Here is a 26,942-nt window from a genome sequence, read left to right on the forward strand (position 1 = left end):
TCATTTTATTACAGGAAACCATTATTGTTTGAAAACTCTTTACAGGTAACAGTTTAGAAAACACTTCATCAGATAACCAACAAAAGCAGTAATGCCAACAAATGTACCCAAAAGTTTAAGCATTTACATATATATTGTCCAGCCAACATCTGCACCAACATCTGCAACAAAAACTTATTGAAAGCAGAACACCAACAGCAGCAACAATAGCAGCAGTAACACTAGCAACAGCAGCAGCACCTCCAGCAACACCACCCAGCAGCAGCAGCAGCATCATCTCCAGTAGCACCACTACCAGCACCAGCAGCAGCACCTCCAACACCAGCAGTGCCACCACCACCAGCACCAGCAAAAGCACCTCCAGGAGCACACACATCAGCACCAGCAGAGGCACCAATAGAAGCACTGGCAACAGCAGCAGCACCTCCAGTAGTGCAACTACCAGCACCAGCAGCAGCACCTCCAACACCAGCAGTGCCACCACCACCAGCACCAGCAAAAGCACCTCCAGGAGCACACACATCAGCACCAGCAGAGGCACCAATAGAAGCACTGGCAACAGCAGCAGCACCTCCAGTAGTGCAACTACCAGCACCAGCAGCAGCACCTCCAACAGCAGCATTACCACCACTAAAACCATCAGTGGCACCACCACTAGTAGCAGCAGTATCTTGTCTTAGTTCTTCTTTTTTTGTTTGTTTATGTTCTTCCTCTTTGCTCTTCATTCTGTTTTCTCCTCTATTCTCCTTCTCCATTCTCTCTATCTTCCACAGCAGCACACAGACCTGGTCTCTGTTACCCAGGTCTTTGTTATTAAATACATGATATCTACCTCCACACTGCTGCACAAGGTCACATAAAAGCATGTTCTTTTTAATGTGTTCATTTACATTTATTCTCTTTAACTGGTCTCCATGGGTGGTGATTCTTGGCAAATCAGACTTCTGCAATGGTGGTGTCTCAATTATGACACTCATCTTCAATTCATAGATGACCCCTATGGCTGATCGCTGCAGTGCATCTGAAAAACACACAAATTGTATTTATGACTTAATGTTCTCCTTGTTATTGGCAAAAATATACAGTGAGGAAAAAACATTATTTGATCCCCTGCTGATTTTGTACGTTTGCCCACTGACAAAGAAATGATGTTTATAATTGATCTGAATTATAAATTGATCTACATTTTATTGAGTGAAATAAGTATTTGATCCCCTGTCAATCAGCAAGATTTCTGGCTCCCAGGTGTCTTTTATACAGGTAACAAGGTAAGATTAGGAGCACTGTCTTAAAGGGAGTCACCTGTCAACAGAAGCAAGCAATCAATCAATCAGATTCCAAACTTTCTACTATGGCCAAGACCAAAATCAAGCTCTTTGGCATCAACTTAACTCGCTGTGTTTGGAGATGAAGGAGTACTGCCTATGAGCCCAAGAACACCATCCCCACCATCAAACATGGAGGTGGAAACATTATGCTTTTGGTGTGGTTTTCGGCTAATGGGAGAGGATAACTGCACCGCATCAAAGGGATGATGGACGGGGCCCCCTTCCCTCAGCCAGGGCATTGTAAATGGGTCGTGGATGGGTAATCCAGCATGACAATGACCTAAAACACAAAGCCAAGGCAACAAAGAAGTAGCTCAAGAATAAGCACATTAAGGTCTTGAAGTGGCCTAGCCAGTCTCCAGACCTTAATACCACAGAAAATCTGTGCAGGGAGCTAACTAAACATCAGCCTCGAAACCTTAATGATTTGGAGAGGATCTGCAAAGGGGAGTGGGACAAAATCCCTCCTGAGACGCGAGCAGGGGCATCGCTAGGGCTAATCAGCCCTGAATGATTTTAATCTAGCCCCGAATGTTTTATATTGATTTTTGCCCCTGGAGTGTAAAGGAATTAAGTAAATGTTGATCAGTTTAGTTGAGCACTGTTGCCTTTTACTGTACACAATTTGGCTTTTCGCACACGCGCGCACCAAAATACCATGAGAGTGTGCGCTCGAATATACTCTAGAACCACTCTCGCGATACTTTAATGTCCAACACCTATCGGTCTGCACAGCGCCATTTAAAGTCAAACACACCTATACACACATACACACTACGTGACAAACACCTTAAGCCCTTGAGCATGACAGCAATAAATAAAAACTTTCAGAAAACACAACAAACTTATTCAGATAATAGTCTAACTTCTAATATTTAATGTTAACACAGTTGATAAAAGTCGGCTAACAAATGTATGTTGTGTCAAAAAGGAGGCCCACTGTCTTTGATTCTGAAAACCCCTGATATAGGACCCTTTTGAATATTATTCCATACATAAGATGTACAAAAGCCTTAAATTAAATAGGCCTAAAGATAGATCTAAATAACATATAAACTGTTAAAGTGCTAAGACATCTGAACATCATGACTTTCTCTTATTCACCTAATGCAGTATTTAAGTTAAAATACAGACATGGCTTAGGTGAACAATGGGCCAGAACAGACTCCATCATTTGGCTGTTCTGTCTACTGATAAAGGAATTCTCAGCACTAGAAATACTAGTGTGGTAAATGACCGTTTTACTCAAGTCCAGTCTCGGAGATACTCTCTGATGATTCCACCCTCAAAGAAATAGGATAGAAAAAAAAGGTCACCAAGAGCATGAAGTAGACAAGATACAAGCAGCAAGACAGATGAGAGAATGAGAGAAAGAGAGAAGAGGAGAAGAGAGGCTGTAAAAAAATAAATAAAAAAGAAACAAGAATAATACATACAGTAGTGGAAGTATGAATGAGGAATGAAATAAGAGATGCAAGTATAATATAGATTAATGTAAAATAATAATAATAATAATAATAATAATAATAATAATAATAATAATAATAATAAAGGATCTACAAGACACTGCTTCACACACAAGCTGTAACATAATATTGCATACCTGTGTGAGAGAAAATGTAATCAGTTTAATGAACTCCTTTTTAGTAGCAAGACTGAAATGATTGGAGGAGTCAGAAAAAAGTTGCATACTGTTCTTTTGTGTTTATTATTAAACAATATTACATAAAAATGCTTTTTCAAAACATGTTATTCTTGCTTAGCCCTTCTCCCTAATTAGCCCCTGATCTTTCGGGCTCAGCCACTGATGTTTTCAAATCCTAGAAACGCCTCTGGATGCGAGCAAACCTGGTGGCCAACTACAAGAAATGTCTGATCTCTGTGATTGCCAACAAGGGTTTTGCCACCAAGTACTAAGTCATGTTTTGGGTCAAATACTTATTTCACTTACTAAAGTGCAAATAAATGTATAACTTTTTTGAAATGCATTTTTTCTGGATTGTTTTGTTGTTTTTCTGTCTCTTACTGTTCAAATAAACCTTCCATTAAAATTATAGACTGATTGTTTCTTTGTTAGTGAGCAAACGTACAAAATCAGCAGATGATCAAATATTTTTTTCCCTTCAATGTATAATACAATAAAATTATAAACAAATACAAATAACTTATCTACGAAACTAGAACAGAGTCAATAGAACCTTATCCTGCATTTGTAATTCAAAATACTTGCCCATTCATAATACTTAAAAAGTATTCAAGCTGATAGAAATGTAAAATTTTCAAATTAAAGTTAAATTTAGGTTAAAATATTGAAGTGGTTAAACATTTAAGGTGTAAAATAATCTACAAAACGTCAAACATCAAAGGAAAACTGTATGAGGCTCTAGATAAACAATCTTAATCAATCACATTTATGAGCTCATGGAAAGGAGCTTCATTAATTACTCAATATGAACTTGTTTGTACTTTTGTTGGTAGAAAATAAAATTAGATGCCAGTGCTTGCTTAATTAGTTGTTATTATAACATATGAGCAACTGCTAGAATTCTTACTTTCATCAGCAAATATCACCATACCTAAGCATAAGATGGACCAATAAGTCCATCTACGTCACATTATTCTAACTTCTATTTGTCTGAAGGAAGCACAAGTGGACACCTGGGGTGTGGCAAGCAACGCAGCATCTCGTTCCCTTCTCAGGGAACTGGGTTACATACATAACCTGGTGTAGTTCCCTTTCTCAATTCCTCATAACTTAATGCTGAGTCATGTCTAATGCTATGAGAACATCAATACCCATGCCACCACATGCCGATGTCAGTCCCAGGGGCCGTGAGAGAGCACAAGCAAACCAGGAATAGAACATCAATAATCCTTGAAGGATTTGGGACCCTAGAGTGAGGAGTTATGCCCTGGAGACGCAGCAGCGCCAGGGCAGCATCCATGCACTTTGTGCTTGGCGACAGAGCTAGACTGAAAGGAAGAACACGACGCTGGTATGCTTCGCCCCCGAAAGGCAAAAACCTGAGGAACTTCCTGTGTTCTGGCAGAATACCTACATAAAAATAGGCATCTTTGAGGTCTATTGTCAAAACCAGTCCTTGGACCTGATTTGCGACGTGATAAGTTTGAGTCTTGAACTTGAACATCTTTTGTGCACAGTTCAGAGCCTGCAGGTCCAAAATTAGACGCAGCCCCGTCTTTCTTGGAAACGGCTGTAAAAGCCTGAGTCTCAATCTGGTAGGGGAATATGTTCTATAGCCCCTTTCCTCAGAATAGAGAGAAGTTCCACTTGGAGGAAGATGGTTTGGTGTTTGGCAACAACAGTGGGCAACACTCGCTGAAATTGAGGATGGGTGGCGAACTGGAACCTGTACCCTTTCTCTACAGTATCAATGATCCTCTGAGAGACACCTGGCAGAAGTTTCCATGCTGCCAAGTTATCTGAAAGTGGTGTCAACCTCATGCTGAACTCCCGAGTGCCATGAAACAGCAAGCTGAGAGTCGCAGACCCAGGGGACAGATTCATGCAGGAAAAGGGAGTGAGGGATAAATTGCTTACTGCAGTGAGGGATAAATTTCCCTAAATGCTGCTGACTGGCCCTTCACCTCTTGGTGCCGGTCAACGACCATACTCACATGGTGAGGAAGTGGTCATCAAGCTTAAAGCAAACAGTGCTAACTTCCTCTTCAGGCCAGTGTAAATTTAATTTAAAAGAATGGCTCAGGGAGCATGAGACATCATCTTCACCCATGGATTGTGCAGCACAGAGTACAGACCTTAACTCCATTGATAATCTTTGTGGTGTGCTGAAGAAGTGGTGCCCCATGCTCAATACAAGATCTTGGAGGGAAATTAGTGCAACTCTGGATGGAAATTAATGCTGTCACATCGCATAAGCTTATCGAGATGATGCTACAAAGAATGCATGCAGTTTTCAAAGCTAAAGGTGGTCCAACAAAATATTAAAGTGTGTAAATTTTTTTTTGGCCAGGTAGTGTATATTTTCATTTAACACATTAGCTTAGTTAACAAATATATTTGTCATGTCAACATCAAATTTGTTGTCAGACTCCACTTCCCAGACATGTACCTCTGTCTACAAACATGCACTCCAACACCAAATTACTGATTGTACACACCTGGTTTCAATCACGACCACACACAGTACATAAGCATGCTGCCAACACACTGTATCCACGGTAAGCCATATAATCTTTTATTAAAGATTAAAATTTGCACTAGCATAAATGCAAGTATTACAATTAAGGTAGCCGTTTTCCATATTTAGTAAGTGCTAAATATTTATTTAAAATATTTACAACCATTGATTCATGTTTTTTAAGTTTAACATGTTGCAAAATGTTTTCTGACATTTGTACCCTGAAATGTTTGTTGTGTGTCTCAGGTTGTCACATTGTGCTTGAGAACTGATGCAGGCCATGAGGACACAAGTTCAGCAAGACAAACTAGAATGTTGCATTTCCAGAAGAAAATGCGTGTGACTGCGAAAAGCAAAGCAATATGTTGCTTAAACTATTGCAAGAAATTCTCAAATAACATATACAACTCCAAGCAGGTTCTCAAACCCAGGTCTCCAGCATGGGAGGCGGGCATGCTAACAAAATGCCACACAGCAACGTGACTTATATACAAGCTATACATGCTTTATACAACCCGCCTGCACAGCACCTACATGCTTAAACGATTGCAAAACATTCTCAAATAATAAACACAAACTAAAGTTACAGTTAAAATATGAAGTCTAAACGAACTATTGTGTGCGCTGGGAACAGTTTAAAGAAGATGCGTCCAACCTCTTCCCTCACTCTAGCTGACGTCTCACACACACACACACACACAGCAGCGGTCTAAAGTCCAAATACAAATCCATATAATAAACTATAATACTTATCGTATAAATCTTATACTTATGAAAAGTAATAGCACACCTAAGCAGCATTTTAGCGTTGGAACCATGTTTCTAGATATTACCGTTTAGGACTAGTAATGTTTTACATGCTTGTTTACGGCACAAGAAAGACCGAACTGTACGGAAACCAGGAAGTGAAGTCCGTAAAAAATGCATGTACAAATTAATATAAAATAAACTACAGTACTAATCAGCATGAAAAGTAATGGCACACATAAGCATAACATGGGCAACATTTTAGCGTTAGAACCATGTTTCTAGCTATTACCGTTCAGGACTAGTAACGTTTTACATGCTTATTTACGACATCTCCCGAAAATCTCTGAGAAAAACTGTGCGCGCTCTCCTTAAATGTCCGTCGGAAACCAGGAAGTGAAGTCCGTAACGAATGCATTTAAAATTAATATAAAATAAACTACAATACTTTTCATACTTTGAAAAAACACATGATGAACATTTTAGCGTTGGAACCATAATTTTAGCTGTTACCGTTTAGGACTAGTAGCGCGCCCAGGAAACGGAATAATAATAATAATAATAATAATAATAATAATACATAGTGACGATAACAAGAGTGCGATTGCTTATGCAACCGCACTAATAATAATAATAATAATAATAATAATAATAATAATAATAATAATAAATAGTGACGATAACAAGAGTGCGATTGCTTACGCAACCACACTAATAATAATAATAATAATAATAAATAGTGACGATAACAAGAGTGCGATTGCTTACGCAACCGCACTAATAATAATAATAATAATAATAATAATAATAATAATATTAATAATAAATAGTGACGATAACAAGAGTGCGATTGCTTACGCAACCACACTAATAATAATAATAATAATAATAATAATAATAATAATAATAATAATAATAAATAGTGACGATAACAAGAGTGCGATTGCTTACGCAACCACACTAATAATAATAATAATAATAATAATAAATAGTGACGATAACAAGAGTGCGATTGCTTACGCAACCACACTAATAATAATAATAATAATAATAATAATAATAATAATAAATAGTGACGATAACAAGAGTGCGATTGCTTACGCAAGCACACTAATAATAATAATAATAATAATAATAATAATAATAATAATAATAATAATAATAATAAATAGTGACGATAACAAGAGTGCGATTGCTTATGCAACCACACTAATGATAATAATAATAATAATAATAATAATAATAATAATAATAATAATAATAATAATAATAATAATAATAAAAATAATAATAGTAAATAGTGACTATAACAAGAGTGCGATTGCTTACGCAATCACACTAATAATAATAATAATCAATAGTGACGATAACAAGAGTGCGATTGCTTACGCAACTAAACTAATAATAATAATAAATAGTGACGATAACAAGAGTGCGATTGCTTACGCAATCACACTAATAATAATAATGATAATAATAATAATAATAATAATAATAATAATAAATAGTGACGATAACAAGAGTGCGATTGCTTACGCAACCACACTAATAATAATAATAATAATAAATAGTGACGATAACAAGAGTGCGATTGCTTACGCAACCACACTAATAATAATAATAATAATAATAATAATAAATAGTGACGATAACAAGAGTGCGATTGCTTACGCAACCACACTAATAATAATAATAATAATAATAATAATAATAATAATAATAATAATAATAATAAATAGTGATGATAACAAGAGTGCGATTGCTTACGCAATCACACTAATAATAATAATAATAATAATAATAATAAATAGTGACGATAACAAGAGTGCGATTGCTTACGCAATCACACTAATAATAATAATAATAATAAATAGTGACGATAACAAGAGTGCGATTGCTTACGCAACCACACTAATAATAATAATAATAATAAATAGTGACGATAACAAGAGTGCGATTGCTTACGCAATCCCACTAATAATAATAATAATAATAATAAATAGTGACAATAACAAGAGTGTGATTGCTTATGCAATCACACTAATAATAATAATAATAATAATGATAATAATAATAATAATAATAAATAGTGATGATAACAAGAGTGCGATTGCTTATGCAATCACGCTAATAATAATAATAATAATAATAATAATAATAATAATAATAATAATAATAATAATAAATAGTGACGATAACAAGAGTGCGATTGCTTACGCAATCACACTAATAATAATAATGATAATAATAATAATAATAATAATAATAATAATAATAATAATAATAATAATAATAAATAGTGACGATAACAAGAGTGCGATTGCTTACGCAACCACACTAATAATAATAATAATAATAAATAGTGACGATAACAAGAGTGCAATTGCTTACGCAATCACACTAATAATAATAATAATAATAATAATAATAATAATAATAATAAATAGTGATGATAACAAGAGTGCGATTGCTTACGCAATCACACTAATAATAATAATAATAATAATAATAATAAATAGTGACGATAACAAGAGTGCGATTGCTTATGCAATCACACTAATAATAATAATAATAATAATAAATAGTGACAATAACAAGAGTGCGATTGCTTACGCAATCCCACTAATAATAATAATAATAATAATAAATAGTGACAATAACAAGAGTGTGATTGCTTATGCAATCACGCTAATAATAATAATAATAATAATAATAATAATAATAATAATAATAATAATAATAATAATAATAATAAATAGTGACGATAACAAGAGTGCGATTGCTTACGCAATCACACTAATAATAATAATGATAATAATAATAATAATAATAATAATAATAATAATAATAAATAGTGACGATAACAAGAGTGCGATTGCTTACGCAACCACACTAATAATAATAATAATAATAAATAGTGACGATAACAAGAGTGCGATTGCTTATGCAATCACACTAATAATAATAATAATAATAATAAATAGTGACAATAACAAGAGTGCGATTGCTTACGCAATCCCACTAATAATAATAATAATAATAATAAATAGTGACAATAACAAGAGTGTGATTGCTTATGCAATCACGCTAATAATAATAATAATGATAATAATAATAATAATAATAAATAGTGATGATAACAAGAGTGCGATTGCTTATGCAATCACGCTAATAATAATAATAATAATAATAATAATAATAATAATAATAATAATAATAAATAGTGACGATAACAAGAGTGCGATTGCTTACGCAATCACACTAATAATAATAATGATAATAATAATAATAATAATAATAATAATAATAATAATAATAATAATAATAATAAATAGTGACGATAACAAGAGTGCGATTGCTTACGCAACCACACTAATAATAATAATAATAATAAATAGTGACGATAACAAGAGTGCAATTGCTTACGCAATCACACTAATAATAATAATAATAATAATAATAATAATAATAATAATAATAATAAATAGTGATGATAACAAGAGTGCGATTGCTTACGCAATCACACTAATAATAATAATAATAATAATAATAATAAATAGTGACGATAACAAGAGTGCGATTGCTTATGCAATCACACTAATAATAATAATAATAATAATAAATAGTGACAATAACAAGAGTGCGATTGCTTACGCAATCCCACTAATAATAATAATAATAATAATAAATAGTGACAATAACAAGAGTGTGATTGCTTATGCAATCACGCTAATAATAATAATAATAATAATAATAATAATAATAATAATAATAATAAATAGTGACGATAACAAGAGTGCGATTGCTTACGCAATCACACTAATAATAATAATGATAATAATAATAATAATAATAATAATAATAATAATAATAAATAGTGACGATAACAAGAGTGCGATTGCTTACGCAACCACACTAATAATAATAATAATAATAAATAGTGACGATAACAAGAGTGCGATTGCTTACGCAATCACACTAATAATAATAATAATAATAAATAGTGACGATAACAAGAGTGTGATTGCTTACGCAACCACACTAATAATAATAATAATAATAAATAGTGACGATAACAAGAGTGCGATTGCTTATGCAATCACACTAATAATAATAATAATAATAATAAATAGTGACAATAACAAGAGTGCGATTGCTTACGCAATCCCACTAATAATAATAATAATAATAATAAATAGTGACAATAACAAGAGTGTGATTGCTTATGCAATCACACTAATAATAATAATAATAATAATAATAATAATAATAATAATAATAATAAATAGTGATGATAACAAGAGTGCGATTGCTTATGCAATCACGCTAATAATAATAATAATAATAATAATAATAATAATAATAATAATAATAATAATAATAATAAATAGTGACGATAACAAGAGTGCGATTGCTTACACAATCACACTAATAATAATAATAAATAGTGACGATAACAAGAGTGCGATTACTTACGCAATCACACTAATAATAATAATAAATAGTGATGATAACAAGAGTGCGATTGCTTACACAATCACACTAATGAGACATATCCAATGCACATGGCAAAGTAGATACACAAAGATCATGGCAGACCATAAACAGAACAAGCAGAAACTATGCTACTGGTTGCTGTGTGCTAGGCACTGAAAAGTCTGGGATTCCAGGTACTCTACAGCTGAATAATTATTAAATATTATTATTATTATTATTATTATTATTATTATTATTATTATTATTATTATTTAGATTAATTACAGCAGTTCACCTTGTTTTTGTCCAGCCCAAAAGAGCCCACACCACACCCCTCTTTATCTATCTCCACTGGATTCCTGTAGCCTCATGAATCAAATTCAAGGACTTGATGCTCACATATAAGACCTTGTCTGCAACAGCATACCCTACCTCAACACTCCTTAAAATTTATGTTCACCCCTGCAACCTGTTGTTTGTTAATGAGCAACGACTGATTGCTTACTCAGTGAAAAAAATGTTTATTCAAAGTGGATATTCCCGACAGTCTCTGTTAATCAGTTTGCATTGGTAGAAAATGACCAGTCACACTATAATGTAATTGCAATTTAATCCTTACAAATAGAAACCCAGTCAGTTAGGGTTACCATGTCTCATCAAAATTTCACAAAAACATCACAAAAAACAGAAACCATCTAATAAAGTTAAGGTATTTTACAAGAGAGACATTACATGGGAAACAAGTACATAGCTGTGCACCTGAAGCTTTAACAAGGGTAAAGAACGTTTCTCCAGTTTCTTATTCAGATTTGCTATTTATGTATCGATGGAACATGCTAATAACTCCGGTGCTGTAAAATCTACACAGTATAAAAATACTGTATAATGTAGGCTGTTATATTATTCTTAGAGGTGTAGATTGTGTTTGATACATGGTGTGGAGCAATAGTGAACAGTGTGGACTATGTGGAGTTTACTATGATAGCACACCAGAATTACAGTCATTTTTTATGAGACTCATTCATCTAAAAATGACTCTTTGCTGCTAAGGATGATACCACATGAACAGCCTAATGATCACCATAAGATTGCAGTGGATGGATATACTGTATTTAGGATGGCTGTGGATATTCTTATACATAGACTAAACTTGCTAACAGAGGTGGGTAGAGTATCCAAAATCTGTACTGAAGTAAAAGTACAAGTAATTATAGAAATATTTACTCAAGTAAAAGTAAAAGTAACAATCTTAATAGTTACTTGAGTAAGAGTACAAAAGTATCGGATGAAAAAACTACTCAATTAGCTAGTTACTAGTTACTTCTGATCTGAGTGATATGAAGCGAAAACCCAGAATTTCAAACTACTTGGGAAGCTTTCACACACCTCTCCTTAAAAGTCTCTTTGTTCTGCTTATATAAAACATAGGTTGAAATGAAGAAGCCTATCTCAGTCCAGTGATGGTCACATCTCAGTCCAGTGATGGTCACATCTCAGTCCAGTGATGGTCACATCTCAGTCCAGTGATGGCCACATCTCAGTCCAGTGATGGTCACATCTCAGTCCAGTGATGGTCACATTAACATTACATGACCTGTCATTTGCAATAAAATCTCAAACTCACCCAGGTGTTTTTCTAACAGTTAACTCTGTCTTTATTTTCACATTCAACACAAACTTGTCAGCATCTGTACTTAAACAAGCTAACAGAGAACAAAAGAGAAGGTGTGTGTGTGTGTGTGTGTTAATATGTTTGTGTATGAACTTGTTTGTGTGTGTTTGCCCTTCAGTATGTGAGTGTTTATTTTGTCATATGTTCTTTCTTGAACAATCAGTTTTAGAGAATTTTCCTGTGGACTGATCCTCGTTTTCTTGACTTAATCAGTTCTGCATAAACCTTAAGCTTGTTTGGTGAATCCTCTGATGAAATAATAATATATTACATTTTAAAAGTACATGCATTATTTAGGTAGGAATAAAATCAAAAACAATCCAGTTTTTATTTCTATGTATGTTCTACACTTTGTTGAGGTGTCTGTATTTGTGTATAAATGCATGTCACAGTATGCTGAAAAATTTATGTAGTTTTGTGGAAAATGGGTGTGAAATTGTCCAGACGTTTAGAATGAACGTTTGCTCATGAACCTGTGTTGTTTGTAGGGTTCACAATATATTGCTTGCACGAGACGGCATATGAGGAAAAACATTCGGCCAGTGTGAGAAATCTGGTATTAAAATAAGGTCAATGTGCTCATAGTTACCAAATGACCATTAATAGTGTTGAAATAGTCCTAACTGTGACCCTTACTGCTCCATGTTTTTTCAGGTTGGAGCTGGAATTCTTGTACGCTGCAATGTCAGTTGGTTTTGGTGAACACAGCATCGCATTATGAAACTATTCTTTTTGACATCTTGGAGTGAAAACAGACTGAACTTGAGGCCATAGGTGATCTGCCTCCATTAACTCACACAGGTCTTCCTCTGCCTCAGCTTCATCATCTTCCTCTAAACGCACTAAATGTAAGCAGGAGATCCGTAACAGCCTCTCGCGAAGCAGCCTCTCCAACGTCTCGCAAAACTTGCGAACAAGCCATATTAACTAATTATTTTAAAAATCTCATAATAATTATTAACATTTGACAGTAATGGAGGAACCCCACCAAATGTAGTGAAGTACAAGTAAAAGTTTTTTCACTAAAAATGTACTTGAGTAAGAGTAAAAGTACACATCTTTAAAAATACTCTAAAAGTACAATTACCCAAAAAAATTACTCAAGTAAATGTAACAAAGTAAATGTAATTCGGCACTACCCACTTCTGCTTGCTAACTCATTTTTCGTATGGGATGATCACATATGGATACATATTTGCCACTTTGAGTTGATGCACCCTCTTAAGTTTGATCTCAGATAATGTCTCACATCATGCCTGCTCACAACATGATTGAGTACAGTACCTATTACCAGTACAATACCTATCACTGAGTGCATCTACTCCACATACCCTAGTTTCTCTACTGATTCACATTTTGACAAAATAAAACTGCACAGTAGCTGTAAATGGCATGTTGTCCACTCACATATACAGTATACAGTAATGTGGAACATAAGAGGGTGCATTTGTAATATAATATGTCTCCTGTACACCTTAAATCATTACAGAGAAAAAAAAACAGAAACTTATTCAACTCAGCTGTAGCTGCAAATGCTAGTATCGTATTATTAATTTTATATATATATATATATATATATATATATATTGCCGAAAGCCCACATCACCAATCACCGAAAACGGCTGCAAATCATTAGCAATTATTATATTATAATTATTTTTTTGTCTCTGAACCAGTTGTGTCTGAATGCTGGAAGGAATCAGATAGGGGACTGGTGTTTTTTGGGTTCCTGTCTTACCTGCTCTGCCATCCTGCTTCCACACAGTGACATCTCTGGGTGATGGAGCTGCAGATGTGTGGTCATACTGGAAGTATTTCCATGTCAATAGCTAACTCGTGTGTAACAGTGCTTAAAAACTGTAATTTTTTTGATTAGCATTTTTGTTTCATCTGCATCATAGTCAACAACAAATCCGTAATGTGCTTCCTCGTATTTGTCTCACTTCACCGCTCTCCAGGGTTAGATTGTGAAATTCTAACACCAGCATCACAAGCATGTTTAAGCACCCCTAATTTTAGCACTCACTGATTGGATATTTACTCACGGGGAGGCGTGTCTGTCTCAGCATGTAGACATACAGTACAGGCAAACACAAACAGGCGGTTCAGAGAGTAATAAAACACATGGTTATTATTATTCCAAGGAAAAACCGAAAAAAAACGCAGTTCACATACGCGTATTGAAGCGAAGGAGGTCGTACCAAACGCTTCAATATTATATTGAGTATTGTGGCATCCCTAGTATCTATCTATCTATCTATAACCCACTGACAGACACACGGCAGCAGTTTCCACGTTGCCAAGTTGTCTGAGAGAGGTGTCAAACTCATGTTTTAGATAGACGTATAAAGGAAATGGAGGCAAGACAAAGGTGGCAAGAGGGTCAGGAAAGCCCCACTGAGGAGGGTGCCCCCAGGAACCCTAGTCCTCGGGAGTCAGGATTCCTTCATGGCCTGCCTGCCCGAGATGACTGATGTCAGGTCAGGTCTCACCTGACTTGCCTGAGCATGAGCCCGCTGGCCGACCTCCCTAGATTTTGGTAGGGGGGCACGGGCTGCCACGCTAGTCTTTTTCTCTGCCCTGTCAGGAGGTGGGCAGGTAAGGCTGAATGATGGCCCAGGCTTCTTGCTGCAGTGAGGGATAAACTCTTAAAACGCCACCGATTGACGCTTCACCTCCTGCCAATGTAGGGGAGAGATAGCCCACAAGCGTCTCTTCTACCTTAGGCATGGCAGAATAACCATGCTCATCCAGCCCCATAATGACTGAATAGGCAGAGGAAGCTGGAGAAACAAGGCACACCAAAAATGGATTTTTCCAGGACCTCAATACTTCAACATGGAGGTCTGGAAAAAAGGCAGCTATCTGCATGGGGAAGGTGTGTCCCGAAGTCAGGAAGCAGTCGCCTAGCTTTGAACGGAAGATGCCTGCTTCCTGCTCCAGCCAATCTAAATTTAATTTCCCTACGGCACCCGTGATGACGTCAAGAAGCTCCTTGAATGCCACTGGCTGTGGTGGCGAATCAACAGGGGAATTCAGTTCATCACCCACGTCAAATTCCTCAGAACCTGGTGCGGACAGAGAAATATCTACTTCCGGGTTGAGAGAAATCACAGCGCGAGCCGAAATGTGGACATCAGAGTCAGGGGAGAGGACAAGAGAAAGGGAAGAACCTGTCTCCTGTTCCACTTCCGATAGCTCCATCTGCGAACAAGCTGAATGAATATGATGTAGATGTCCTTTTATGGACATGCTGGCACGTATTCCTCCATCATGTGTCATATCCGAGCAGATGAATTGGGGTGTATGCACACGGAGATTCAGACACACTTCCTTGACAAAGTGTTCCCATAGCGTCAGTCATGACGCAGCGTCTCATTCCCTCGAAAGGGAATTGTTGACATCTCTTTCAGCAATAAGGCTGCTAAGTGCAGCACAAATCACCCTCACTTGTTGGCTTAAACCCATGTAGATATTTGTGAATGAGATTAAAAGGTAAAAGATGCTTTTATCCAAAGTGACTTCCAAATTAGGAAATAAAACACACTGCCAACTCAACAAAGGGTCTTTAGGGTCAAAAGAGAAAGGTTTTAACTGGTCAAGTCAATCATTATCCCCTTAACCCAGCAGCAGCATTTTAGATCTGGAAGAGAGCTAAAGAAGATGAATAAATAAGTAAATAAAAAATAAGCTTTACTACAAGCCTGAAAAGGAATAATGTGAGAAATCAGAGTCCCTTTCTGAGTGGACAGACTACAGGGTGGATCTGAAGTCTTTTCCAATTACCTGTTACTGCTAAACACTTACAAACATCACTAATCTATAAAAGTAAAATAAAGAAACTTCTTGAGGCTTGGATGAGAAGGAGCAAACTGGCTTTATTTTTATCAAGATGATCCTTAACAAAAATTACACCAAAATAGCACTCAAATCCACAGCATCAGACCTAACGCAGTCAAGTGCACTGGCCCGTAAAAAAAAATCCCATCTATTTATTCTTAGGAAACTTTTCTGTGAATTAACATACCCTATAAAAACAACCCCTCCTTCCTTTAGCGCCTGTCTATCTTTTGGTTTTAACTGATGGCCCTGGATACCACTCACTGACCAAGTTAGACACAGTGCTGTTTATCATATCTGTTCAAGTGAGCTCTGCCTTATTATTAGTATCATTTATTAATATTAGTTATTACTAATAGTACCAGGAATTTATTTATTATTATTATATCCCATATACTTGTATTGTGAAGATTATTGTGGTTATCTGACAATTTAGTTATTTATCTCTGACTCTAAAGGGAGGATGCTAACTGCATTTATATACTTACTTAGTTTTACTTATTGCTTAGTTGTTTAAACTTATTTTCTCTTCTTATCAATGCTATGGCTCTCTCATTCACACTATCCTATTTTTTTCTGTCAGTTGCATCCCATCCCGTACTTCATCACATATCCTAGTAACAGGCCCTAGTTTTTCTAGCTTGTTTTATTTATTACCAGCCACTATAATGGTTCTTTTTTATATTGATTTGACTTAAAAATTTGACTGGCCCACCTCACCAATAAACACAGCTACCTTATGAGTATACCTCAGCATCATCTCTCTTCAGCTTCTCAAATACAACCTCCGTCTTTGAACCAGACCTGTTCTTGCTACAGGAGTCTTACAGCTCACCTCCAACTCCTTCTACCTAGATAAGTTACCTTTCCTACTCAGGGCTTTATTCCTTCTGCTCTGAGCACTCTCTGTGATATACCTTGCTTTTGCACAATGTTTGTATAGTATATATGAATTTTTACTCCTAATTTTACATTTGGTTGTTTTGCTCTGTTATGCCTCTCATATTTTATAGTTGTCATATCAATGGGCTGTTATGGATTTCTTCTCTCCTAGCACTATGCTCAAAGCTCCTGCACACTCTGTTCTTAGCTCCCTATCTATTTAGCGAGGACATTCTGACTGACCTTTCTGACCTGCTTTCCTTTCTCAAATTTGCTAGAAACGTGGACATTAGATGTGGTCATTATATATACTATTTTAAACAACTTATAAACTAACTCGTTATATGGTTAACTTTTGCCATAGCTGATAGCTGATAATTATATTGCTTAAACACAGATTAAGATAAGTGAGATTAATATATGTAAATCAAAATAAGTAAAGATTAAAACTAACTCTGGGTTAGATTTGATTTAGCTTAACTGAGTAAATTTAAGAATAAAACATTAACTTTTGATTTAATGATTAAAGTAGATTGGAATTAGATTTACGAAAATGAGCACAATTTTCAGAAAGATTTCAACAATCACTAAAGAAGAATGCAGCAGTTTGATGATGTCAGTGGGTCAACAGCTTGATACAGTTATTGCAAATGATGTATATGAAAATATTAAATGTTATTTGCCTTATACATAAGACTATCTATTCCAGTACATTTGCAAACCCCAAAATTGAGTGGTCTGCCACCAAATGTGCCATATTCTCAGGTTTTCATTGTTTGTTTGTTTGTTTGTTTTTTAACAAATCCAGACATAAAACGTAATTCTACAAAGAAGAAGGGGAGTGAAGGAAAGTCCTGTGAAGGATTAATCACACTATTCTACTTGATAGGCTAGAAGATGTTGTTGGTGTTAAAGGAACAGCCCTCTCCTGGCTCAGGTCTTATCTGACTGATTATTATCAGTGTGTAGATCTAGATGGTGACTTCTCTATGAATACCAAGGTTATGTTCGGGTTCCACAAGGTTCTTTCTTAGGCCCACTGTTTTTCTCCTTATATACTACCCCTTGGTGCAATTATTCGTAAACATGGTATTAGCTTCCACTGTTATGCCGATGACAGCTATATGTTTCAGCTAAATCAGATGAGAGACACCAGCTTATTAAGGTTGAAGAATGTGTAAAGGACTTTAGACAGTGGATGGTCACTAACTTCCTCCTGCTTAACTCTGACAAGACAGAAGTGGCCCACTCTTGGTAGACTGCTGAAGGAATACTAATCTAGCACACCTGCACCTAGTTACATTATCACTTCCACTCCTCTATTTAAGTGCAGTCTTTCCACTCAGTCACTGTCTGGTCTCGTACACGACTCACGTCGAAGACTCCATGACTCTATGCTACGCTGCACTGCGCTATGCTATGCCAGCTGATATTCTTAGTATCAGTATCTACTTCTTCTGTCTCTCTACCCATTTTATGAAGATTAATAAACATACCCGTTTTGGGTTTTGAAATAAGTCTGTGTCCAGTCTGGTTAACGTTACAGAAGACCAGACCACCAACAGGATGAATCCAGCGGGTTCGGACCCTTTTCAAGAGCTGGTGGAGTCTTTACGGAGGATTCTACAGCCGCCTTCAGAACCCACCGCTTCTCCGCCACCTGCTTGCGCCTCCGTTTCTTCAGTGCTCCAATACTCCGCCAGTACAGTGGTCAATCCAGCGCCCTACTCTGGTTCGGCGGAGGACTGCAAAGGGTTCATATTACAATGCTCGCTCTCTCTGGAGATGCAGCCGCACCGTTTCCCTACAGAGAGAACTAAAATCACATTTGTTCTTTCTTTCCTTTCAGGTCAATCTTTCTGATAGGTTGAATCTCTCTGGAATCAGAATGGACCTGTCACCTAATCGCTAGAAACATTCTTTACACACTTTAGAGAAGTGTTTGGTAAACCTCTGGGGGATTCATCTGCTGGCGAGCAGCTTTACCACCTTAAACAAGGTAAAAACTACATACAAGATTACACATTAAAATTCAGTACTTAACCTGCCTCCAGTGGTTGGAACGAGCATGCCCTGCTAAAAACCTTCAGACAGGGTTTAGAACCCACGCTGCAACTGCATCTCGCCACCATAGATGATGCCATTGGGCTCGAGCGTTTCATTCAGCGTGTCATCAGATAAAATATGTCCACTGTTGTGCAACTGATTACTGCCGCTCACTGTGTTTCAGTCCATGCCCTCCTCGACTCTGGGTCAGCTGGCAATTTCATCTCCTCGAGCTTCTGCCACCAACTTGGGCTCAAGAAGAAAGTAAATACCACTGAATACCATATCCACTCTATCACAGGAAATCCCATTGGCAGTGGAAGAGTCCGTCACTCTGTGGGTCCAATTCAACTCCAGGTTGGCATGCTCTACACTGAGAACACCTTTTTACTGGTTCTGGAGAGATCTACTGTGGGTATAGTGTTAGGACACCCGTGGCTCATTGCACATGACCCCATTATCTCCTGGTTGAATGGTGAAATCCTGAAATGGGGCAAGGACTGCTTCCATCAATGCTTCCCCTCCTTACAGCTACTCAATCCTACCATTCCAGGACTCACTCTACAGACTATCTCCATAGAAAGTCCACATGGGCCCTCTTCTTTACCCAATTCAACTTCACCATCTCTTACCGACCAAAAATACTTGTGATGCCCTTTCCGGTCTCCACACTCCAGAAGCACCTGAACAGCCTGAACAGCCTGAACCGATCATTCCGCCCAAATTACTTATCTCCCCTATCCAGTGGCCCCTGAATGAAGACATTGCAGCTGCCAGTGTCTCTGTTCCAGCTCCTCCGAGCTGTCCACCTGACCACATATATGTCCCTAGATCCCAACGTCACCAGCTTATTCATTTGACACACACTTACCTGGGCACTGTTCACCCTGAAACCAATCAAACCCTCTCACTACTACAAGGACACTTCTTACCATCCTACCCTGTTAGTCAAACCTTTATTTTATTTCATTTATTTATTTTTATCTTTTTAGTATTATACCCTCATTGGGGGCTGAGCCCCCTTAAATGAAAATCCTAGAATCATCTCTGGGTCCCACTATCAGGGCATGTTGCCATTGCAAAATTCTTTCAACAGGGGCCTCTCATCCAGTTGCCCCACTCATGATAAATGAGGGTGTCCTCATATTTCAGGGCACATAATTTGCTTGGAAATGATTATCATAGTCCTATGGTGCACACAGCATGCCTTTGCCCCTAGTTTGCCGGATGCTGTCCACCAGCATTGCTGTATTACCAGGCCGACATGGCTGTTCAGTCGGTTTGCTCCCAACAGTCACCCTATGTCAATGGATAGGCTTTCTTCTTTGTGTGGTGGTGCTATGGGTACTGACGTTCCCATAACATCAAGCCATGATGTAGCATGAAGTTCCCTTAAAAGGGAACATGGCTGAACCGAGACATAGCTGAACCCAGCGGTGCCGGACCACGCCATCCAGCCGGCCGAGTTCTTCTCGGTTCACCGCATGGACAGAACACTGGAATCGGGAAAGTCAAGGGGAGGCGGCTTGTGTTTAATGATGAACAGCAGCTGGTGCAACAGCACGAGCATTGTTCCTCTCACACGCTCCTGCACACCCAACCTGGAACTATTGACCATCAAATGTCGTCCTGTTTATCTTCCTCGGGAGTTTACATCGGTCATAGTCAGCGCCGTTTATATTCCGCCTCAGGTGGACACGGACACTGCTTTATGCGAGCTGCATGAAGCACTCATACAACACCAGACTCAACACCGGGACGCTGTGCTTATTGTGGCGGGGGACTTTAACAGTGCCAACTTCAAACGCACAGCGCCAAACTTTTACCAGCACATCAGCTGCCCCACCAGCTGCACAATCTCGACCACCTTTTGGGAAATCTGACCACGCCACCATCTTCCTCATGCCAAAATATAAACAAAGGCTCAAGCAGGAAGTTCCAGCTCAGAGGGAGGTCTTACGCTGGACAGACCAATCGGTGGCCGCTCTACAAGATGCTCTGGAGGACGCAGACTGGGACATGTTCCGGCACAGCTCTGATGACATCAACATGTTTACAGAAGCGGTTGCGGGATTCATCGGGAAACTAGTGGATGACAGTTCACAAGACTATCATCAGAACGTTTCCCAAACAGAAGCCGTGGGTGGATAAATCCGTCCACGATGCTCTGAGATCTCACACTGCTGCGTACAACACGGGGCTCGCCAGTGGAAACATGGAGGAGTATAAAGCTGCATCCTACAGCATGCGCAGAGTGGTGAAGGAGGCGAAGCGGTGCTATGGACAGAAACTTGAGTCAAAATTTCAACAGAGTGGCTCTAGGAGTCTGTGGCAGGGACTAAGAACTATGACGGACTACAAAACACCATCTTCCAGATCGGTGAATACAGACGCTTCTCTGGCAGACAAGCTAAACACCTTTTATGCTCGCTTCGAGGCTGCAGCTCAGAGCGCTAACAGCATTAGCAGTGCCAACAGCGCTACGAGCAGCACACACAAGGAGCATGCCGGAGAGGACAGAGCGTTCATCATCTCGGAGCACGATCTGAGAAAGGCATTCAGGAGAGTGAATACCAGGAAGGCAGCAAGACCAGATGGCATCACGGGTCGGGTCCTGAAGGCCTGTGCTGACCAGCTTGCTCCTGTGTTCACTGAGGTCTTCAACCTCTCCCTGGAACAGTCTACAATCCCGACGTGCTTCAAACGGTCCACCATTATTCCTGTCCCCAAGAAACCCCAGCCCGCCTGCCTGAACGACTACCGCCCAGTGGCCCTGACCTCAGTGGTGATGAAGTGCTTCGAAAGACTCATCAGAGACTTCATCACTTCTTCCCTACCTGACACCTTGGACCCGCTACAGTTCACGTACCATCCCAACCGGTCTACTGAGGATGCCATCGCACACCTCCATCATGCAGCCCTGAGCCATCTGGACAGCAGGAAGGGGAATTATATCAGAATGCTGTTTGTTGACTACAGTTCAGAATTTAACACCATAATTCCCTCTATACTCACCACCAAGTTGGAGATCCTGGGCCTCAGCCCACGCTTGTGTCGATGGATCTTCAACTTCCTGCGAGACAGACCTCAGGCAGTACGGGTGGGCAACCATGTCTCACCCTCACTCACCCTCAGCACTGGAGCCCCCCAGGGTTGTGTTCCGAGCCCCCTGCTGTACTCACTGTACACCTTTGACTGTGTGGCCACTTCCAGCTCCACCTACATCGTGAAGTTTGCGGATGATACTGTGGTGCTGGACCTGATCTCCAATAATGATGAGACGGCCAACCTAGAGGAGATTAAAAACCTGGAGACATGGTGCCAGGTCAACAATCTCCTCCTGAACGTCAGCAAGACTAAGGAGCTGATAGTGGACTTTAGCACAAAGCAGGTGAGGAATCACCAGCCCCTCACTATCGACGGGACCCCAGTGGAGAGAGTGGACAGTTTCCGGTACCTAGGTGTCTACATCACGCAGGACCTGACATGGTCCTGTCACGTTAACACCCTGGTGAAGAAGGCCCAGCAGCGTCTTTATCATCTCAGACGCCTGAAGGACTTTAAACTGCCCTCAAAGGTGCTAAAGACATTCTACACCTGCACCATTGAGAGCATCCTGACGGGAAGTATCACTGCCTGGTTTGGGAACAGCACCAAACAGGACAGGCAAGCTCTCCAGAGGGTGGTGCGATTAGCCAAACATACCATCCGCACTGAGCTTCCTGACCTGGACACCATATACAGCAAGTGGTGCTGGACCAAAGCCAGGAAGATAATGAAGGACCTCAGCCATCCCAACAATGGACTCTTCTCTCTGTTGCGGTCAGGGAAATGTTTCCGTTCCTTGAAGGCAAACACAGAGAGAATGAGGAGGAGCTTCTTCCCACAGGCCATTCGGGCCCTCAACCAGTACACCTAGAATCTGGATTTTCTGGACTTACCCCCCATGACATGACATTCTACCTCAGCTGACTGTTGCACATGCAATAATTGCACTACTTTGTACTCTGCACTACTCTGTACAGACAAAAACACTCTCACTGTACATCTTTTCTGCAGAGCTCTGTGTGCACACTGCACTGACACTTTACTCCCTATTCAATTGGACATTTATATATTGCCTATATAGACACCTACAATATAATTATATATTTATCTTACATATGCTTACATATGCACACTGTACATACTGTACTCATTGCTACACCATTTCAAGTTGACCATTGTTCTGTACTATATTAGTGTATTATACTTTTGTTTTTATATTTGCTTTTCTATATTTAGTTTTTATAAAGCGGTTCTATATTTGTATACATTATACATATACTACTATTTTTTTTTGTTAATATTTTTCCTATTATTATTTCTATTTTATTTTATTTTATTTTTCTATTTATGTTTACTGCTGTTAATACTACATATATATATTTATATTATATACATATATATCTATATATATACCTATATATATGTATATATGTATATATGTATATATGTATATATGTATATATATATATATATATATATATATATATATATATATATATATATATACACTATATTGCCAAAAGTATTTGCTCACCCATCCAAATAATCAGAATCAGGTGTTCCAATCACTTCCATGGCCACAGGTGTATAAAATCAAGCACCTAGGCATGCAGACTGTTTTTACAAACATTTGTGAAAGAATGGGTCGCTCTCAGGAGCTCAGTGAATTCCAGCGTGGAACTGTGATAGGATGCCACCTGTGCAACAAATCCAGTCGTGAAATTTCCTCACTCCTAAATATTCCACAGTCAACTGTCAGCTGTATTATAAGAACGTGGAAGTGTTTGGGAATGACAGCAACTCAGCCACGAAGTGGTAGGCCACGTAAACTGACAGAGCGGGGTCAGCGGATGCTGAGGCGCATAGTGCGAAGAGGTCGCCAACTTTCTGCAGAGTCCATCGCTACAGACCTCCAAACTTCATGTGGCCTTCAGATTAGCTCAAGAACAGTGCGCAGAGAGCTTCATGGAATGGGTTTCCATGGCCGAGCAGCTGCATCCAAGCCATACATCACCAAGTGCAATGCAAAGCGTCGGATGCAGTGGTGTAAAGCACGCCGCCACTGGACTCTAGAGCAGTGGAGACGCGTTCTCTGGAGTGACGAATCGCACTTCTCCATCTGGCAATCTGATGGACGAGTCTGGGTTTGGCGGTTTCCAGGAGAACGGTACTTGTCTGACTGCATTGTGCCAAGTATAAAGCTTGGTGGAGGGGGGATTATGGTGTGGGGTTGTTTTTCAGGAGCTGGGCTTGGCCCCTTAGTTCCAGTGAAAGGAACTCTGAATGCTTCAGCATACCAAGACATTTTGGACAATTTCATGCTCCCAACTTTGTGGGAACAGTTTGGAGCTGGCCCCTTCCTCTTCCAACATGACTGTGCACCAGTGACCAAAGCAAGGTCCATAAAGACATGGATGACAGAGTCTGGTGTGGATGAACTTGACTGGCCTGCACAGAGTCCTGACCTCAACCCCATAGAACACCTTTGGGATGAATTAGAGTGGAGACTGAGAGCCAGGCCTTCTCGTCCAACATCAGTGTGTGACCTCACAAATGCACCTCTGGAAGAATGGTCAAAAATTCCCATAAACACACTCCTAAACCTTGTGGACAGCCTTCCCAGAAGAGTTGAAGCTGTTATAGCTGCAAAGGGTGGACCGACGTCATATTGAACCCTATGGATTAGGAATGGGATGTCACTTAAGTTCATATGCGAGTCAAGGCAGGTGAGCGAATACTTTTGGCAATATAGTGTATATATATATATATATATATATATATATATATATATATATATATATATAGACATATATTTGCATATCTGAACTGACACTTGACATTCCACACCATCCACACTTTAAATTTCACTTTAAATTTTAAAACTTTAACCTTTAAATTTAAATTTTTCTTTTTTTACTCTTTCTTTTTGTGTAAGACAGTTGTAAAAAGCATTTCACTACATGTCGTACTGTGTATGATTTCGTATGTGATCAATAAAATTTGAATTTGAATGTCTCAGGTTATGTATTTAACTTTGTTACCTGAGAAGGGAATGAGATGCAGCATCACTTACCATACATCAAGCATGCCCAGCGTCTTCCTTCAGACAATTAGAATCTTGGTGGTACATAAGGTAGATGCCTTTGCTGATGCCCATCAGTGTCACTGACCCTGTTTTAGCCAATATATTGATGTGTTCACGCGTGCTTCAAACACTGGTTCTCTGAAGTGTGTTCCCATGGCTTCAAGCCATGATGCTGCGTTTCATTCCCTTCTTAGGGAACAGGATAGACACCTCTCCAGGATGCAACCCTGGTATCCTCTATGCTGAGAAGGACTGAGTCTGTCATAAAACAATCTACATGTATCTACATGTATTTATAGTAGGGCTGTCAGTCGATCAAAATTTTTAAGCTAATTAAATACATGATGTGACGATTAATTTATCTAATTAATCGCATTTAAACAAACATGAACATTGCCTGAGAAATTACCCCCAAAATGATCATTTAAAGTCATTACTGTGTTAGACGAGCATTAAATAGACATTACAACAAATACTTTTTTATATTATTTATTAATGAACAACAGCCTATCACTTAGACTACAACATATTTAGCTTGAGCTAATCTTTCCTCTTTTGATTTTTTTTTTGGTGTCAAACAGCTGATTTTTTTCAAAAGAACTGTAGTCCTTGACTATTCGAAATGCATCCATTAACCTTGTCTTCCACTATATTAACAGGCCTACAGTCCACAGAAATCCATTTAGCTATCGTATTTGCAAGTTTTTCCGATGTAGACTTGTTAATTTTGTCATGACTAGCCTCAGGCAGTGTGGTTTGGCGGAGCGTGTTGATTTTAGCAGCCGGGGTTGTGCTAACTGTAGAGCTCGGTAAAACATGCTTTGAGTTCATGTGCTATTTCAGGCTAGAACTGCTTCGATGGTATGCAAATTCCTTACTGCAGACAATGCAGATGACTTTGGTTTGATCAGTGACTCCATCTGGATGAGTTTTAAATTTAAATTGTCCCTTCAGAGGGTAGATCTTTGTTGTGGTTTTGCATCATCACTACAGCTTACAGTGCTAAGATGATGTACAGGTCTGGCGCGGGGCGGGGCAGGGAGGGGTGGGACAGGGTGCGTTAACTGCGTTAAAGTATTTTAATCACGTTATTTTTTCATTACTAATTAATTAAGTTAACATGTTAAACTGACAGCCCTAATTTATAGTCATGCTTAACCATTGTTTCCTTGTGGTGTATTGCCATTATAAACAGACTCAACTTCATTGACTCAAATTCACTGTGATTTCTTTGCTTTATTTATATGCTTCTTATATATCTTGTAGTTTTTTTTCTTAGCATTGCACTAGTGACTTCTGGTCAGTTATCACATTACCCTGTGTATTCTGACAATATGTAAGATATACAGTGTGCACTCTACAACCTGTGTTATAATGGGGGCTGAGGTATACCTGGTGGTAGCAGGTGGAATGGCAAGACCAAATTGGGCAGAAAATGGTTTTCTTTCCTTCAGTCAGATGCTGGACTTCTTTTGGGCTGAAATAAAACAATGCTGTTAAACCCCAGATGCTCCAACAAAAGCATACCAGTAAACACCAGTTTTTATTTTCTTACCTATTTTACTGGCTGATGAAACTCTAGGACTTGATGTTACAGATCTTCCATTTCCTTCTATATGCTTGTTAGCTCAGGTTTTCCTCTACTTCTCACTGTG

At 38.4% G+C, this 26,942-nt stretch overlaps 1 protein-coding gene across 2 annotated transcripts; it reads right to left on the bottom strand.

Annotated features, from left to right (window-relative positions):
* Positions 1 to 26,942, bottom strand: LOC131362500 (circumsporozoite protein-like). Of its 2 annotated transcripts, XM_058404515.1 has the most exons (3): positions 26,843 to 26,942; positions 26,680 to 26,764; positions 1 to 1,021 (listed from the first exon to the last, which is right to left on the bottom strand). In XM_058404515.1, exon 3 carries the CDS (start codon positions 638 to 640, stop codon positions 116 to 118), a length of 525 nt encoding a protein of 174 aa, XP_058260498.1. In that variant the 5' UTR covers positions 641 to 1,021; positions 26,680 to 26,764; positions 26,843 to 26,942; the 3' UTR covers positions 1 to 115. The 2 variants fall into 2 exon arrangements, with proteins under 2 accessions (XP_058260498.1, XP_058260497.1); XM_058404514.1 differs by lacking the exons at positions 26,680 to 26,764; positions 26,843 to 26,942 and adding an exon at positions 25,276 to 25,888.

Source organism: Hemibagrus wyckioides, linkage group LG12 (genome assembly GCF_019097595.1).
Source record: "Hemibagrus wyckioides isolate EC202008001 linkage group LG12, SWU_Hwy_1.0, whole genome shotgun sequence".
Classification (NCBI taxonomy): Eukaryota; Metazoa; Chordata; class Actinopteri; order Siluriformes; family Bagridae; genus Hemibagrus; species Hemibagrus wyckioides.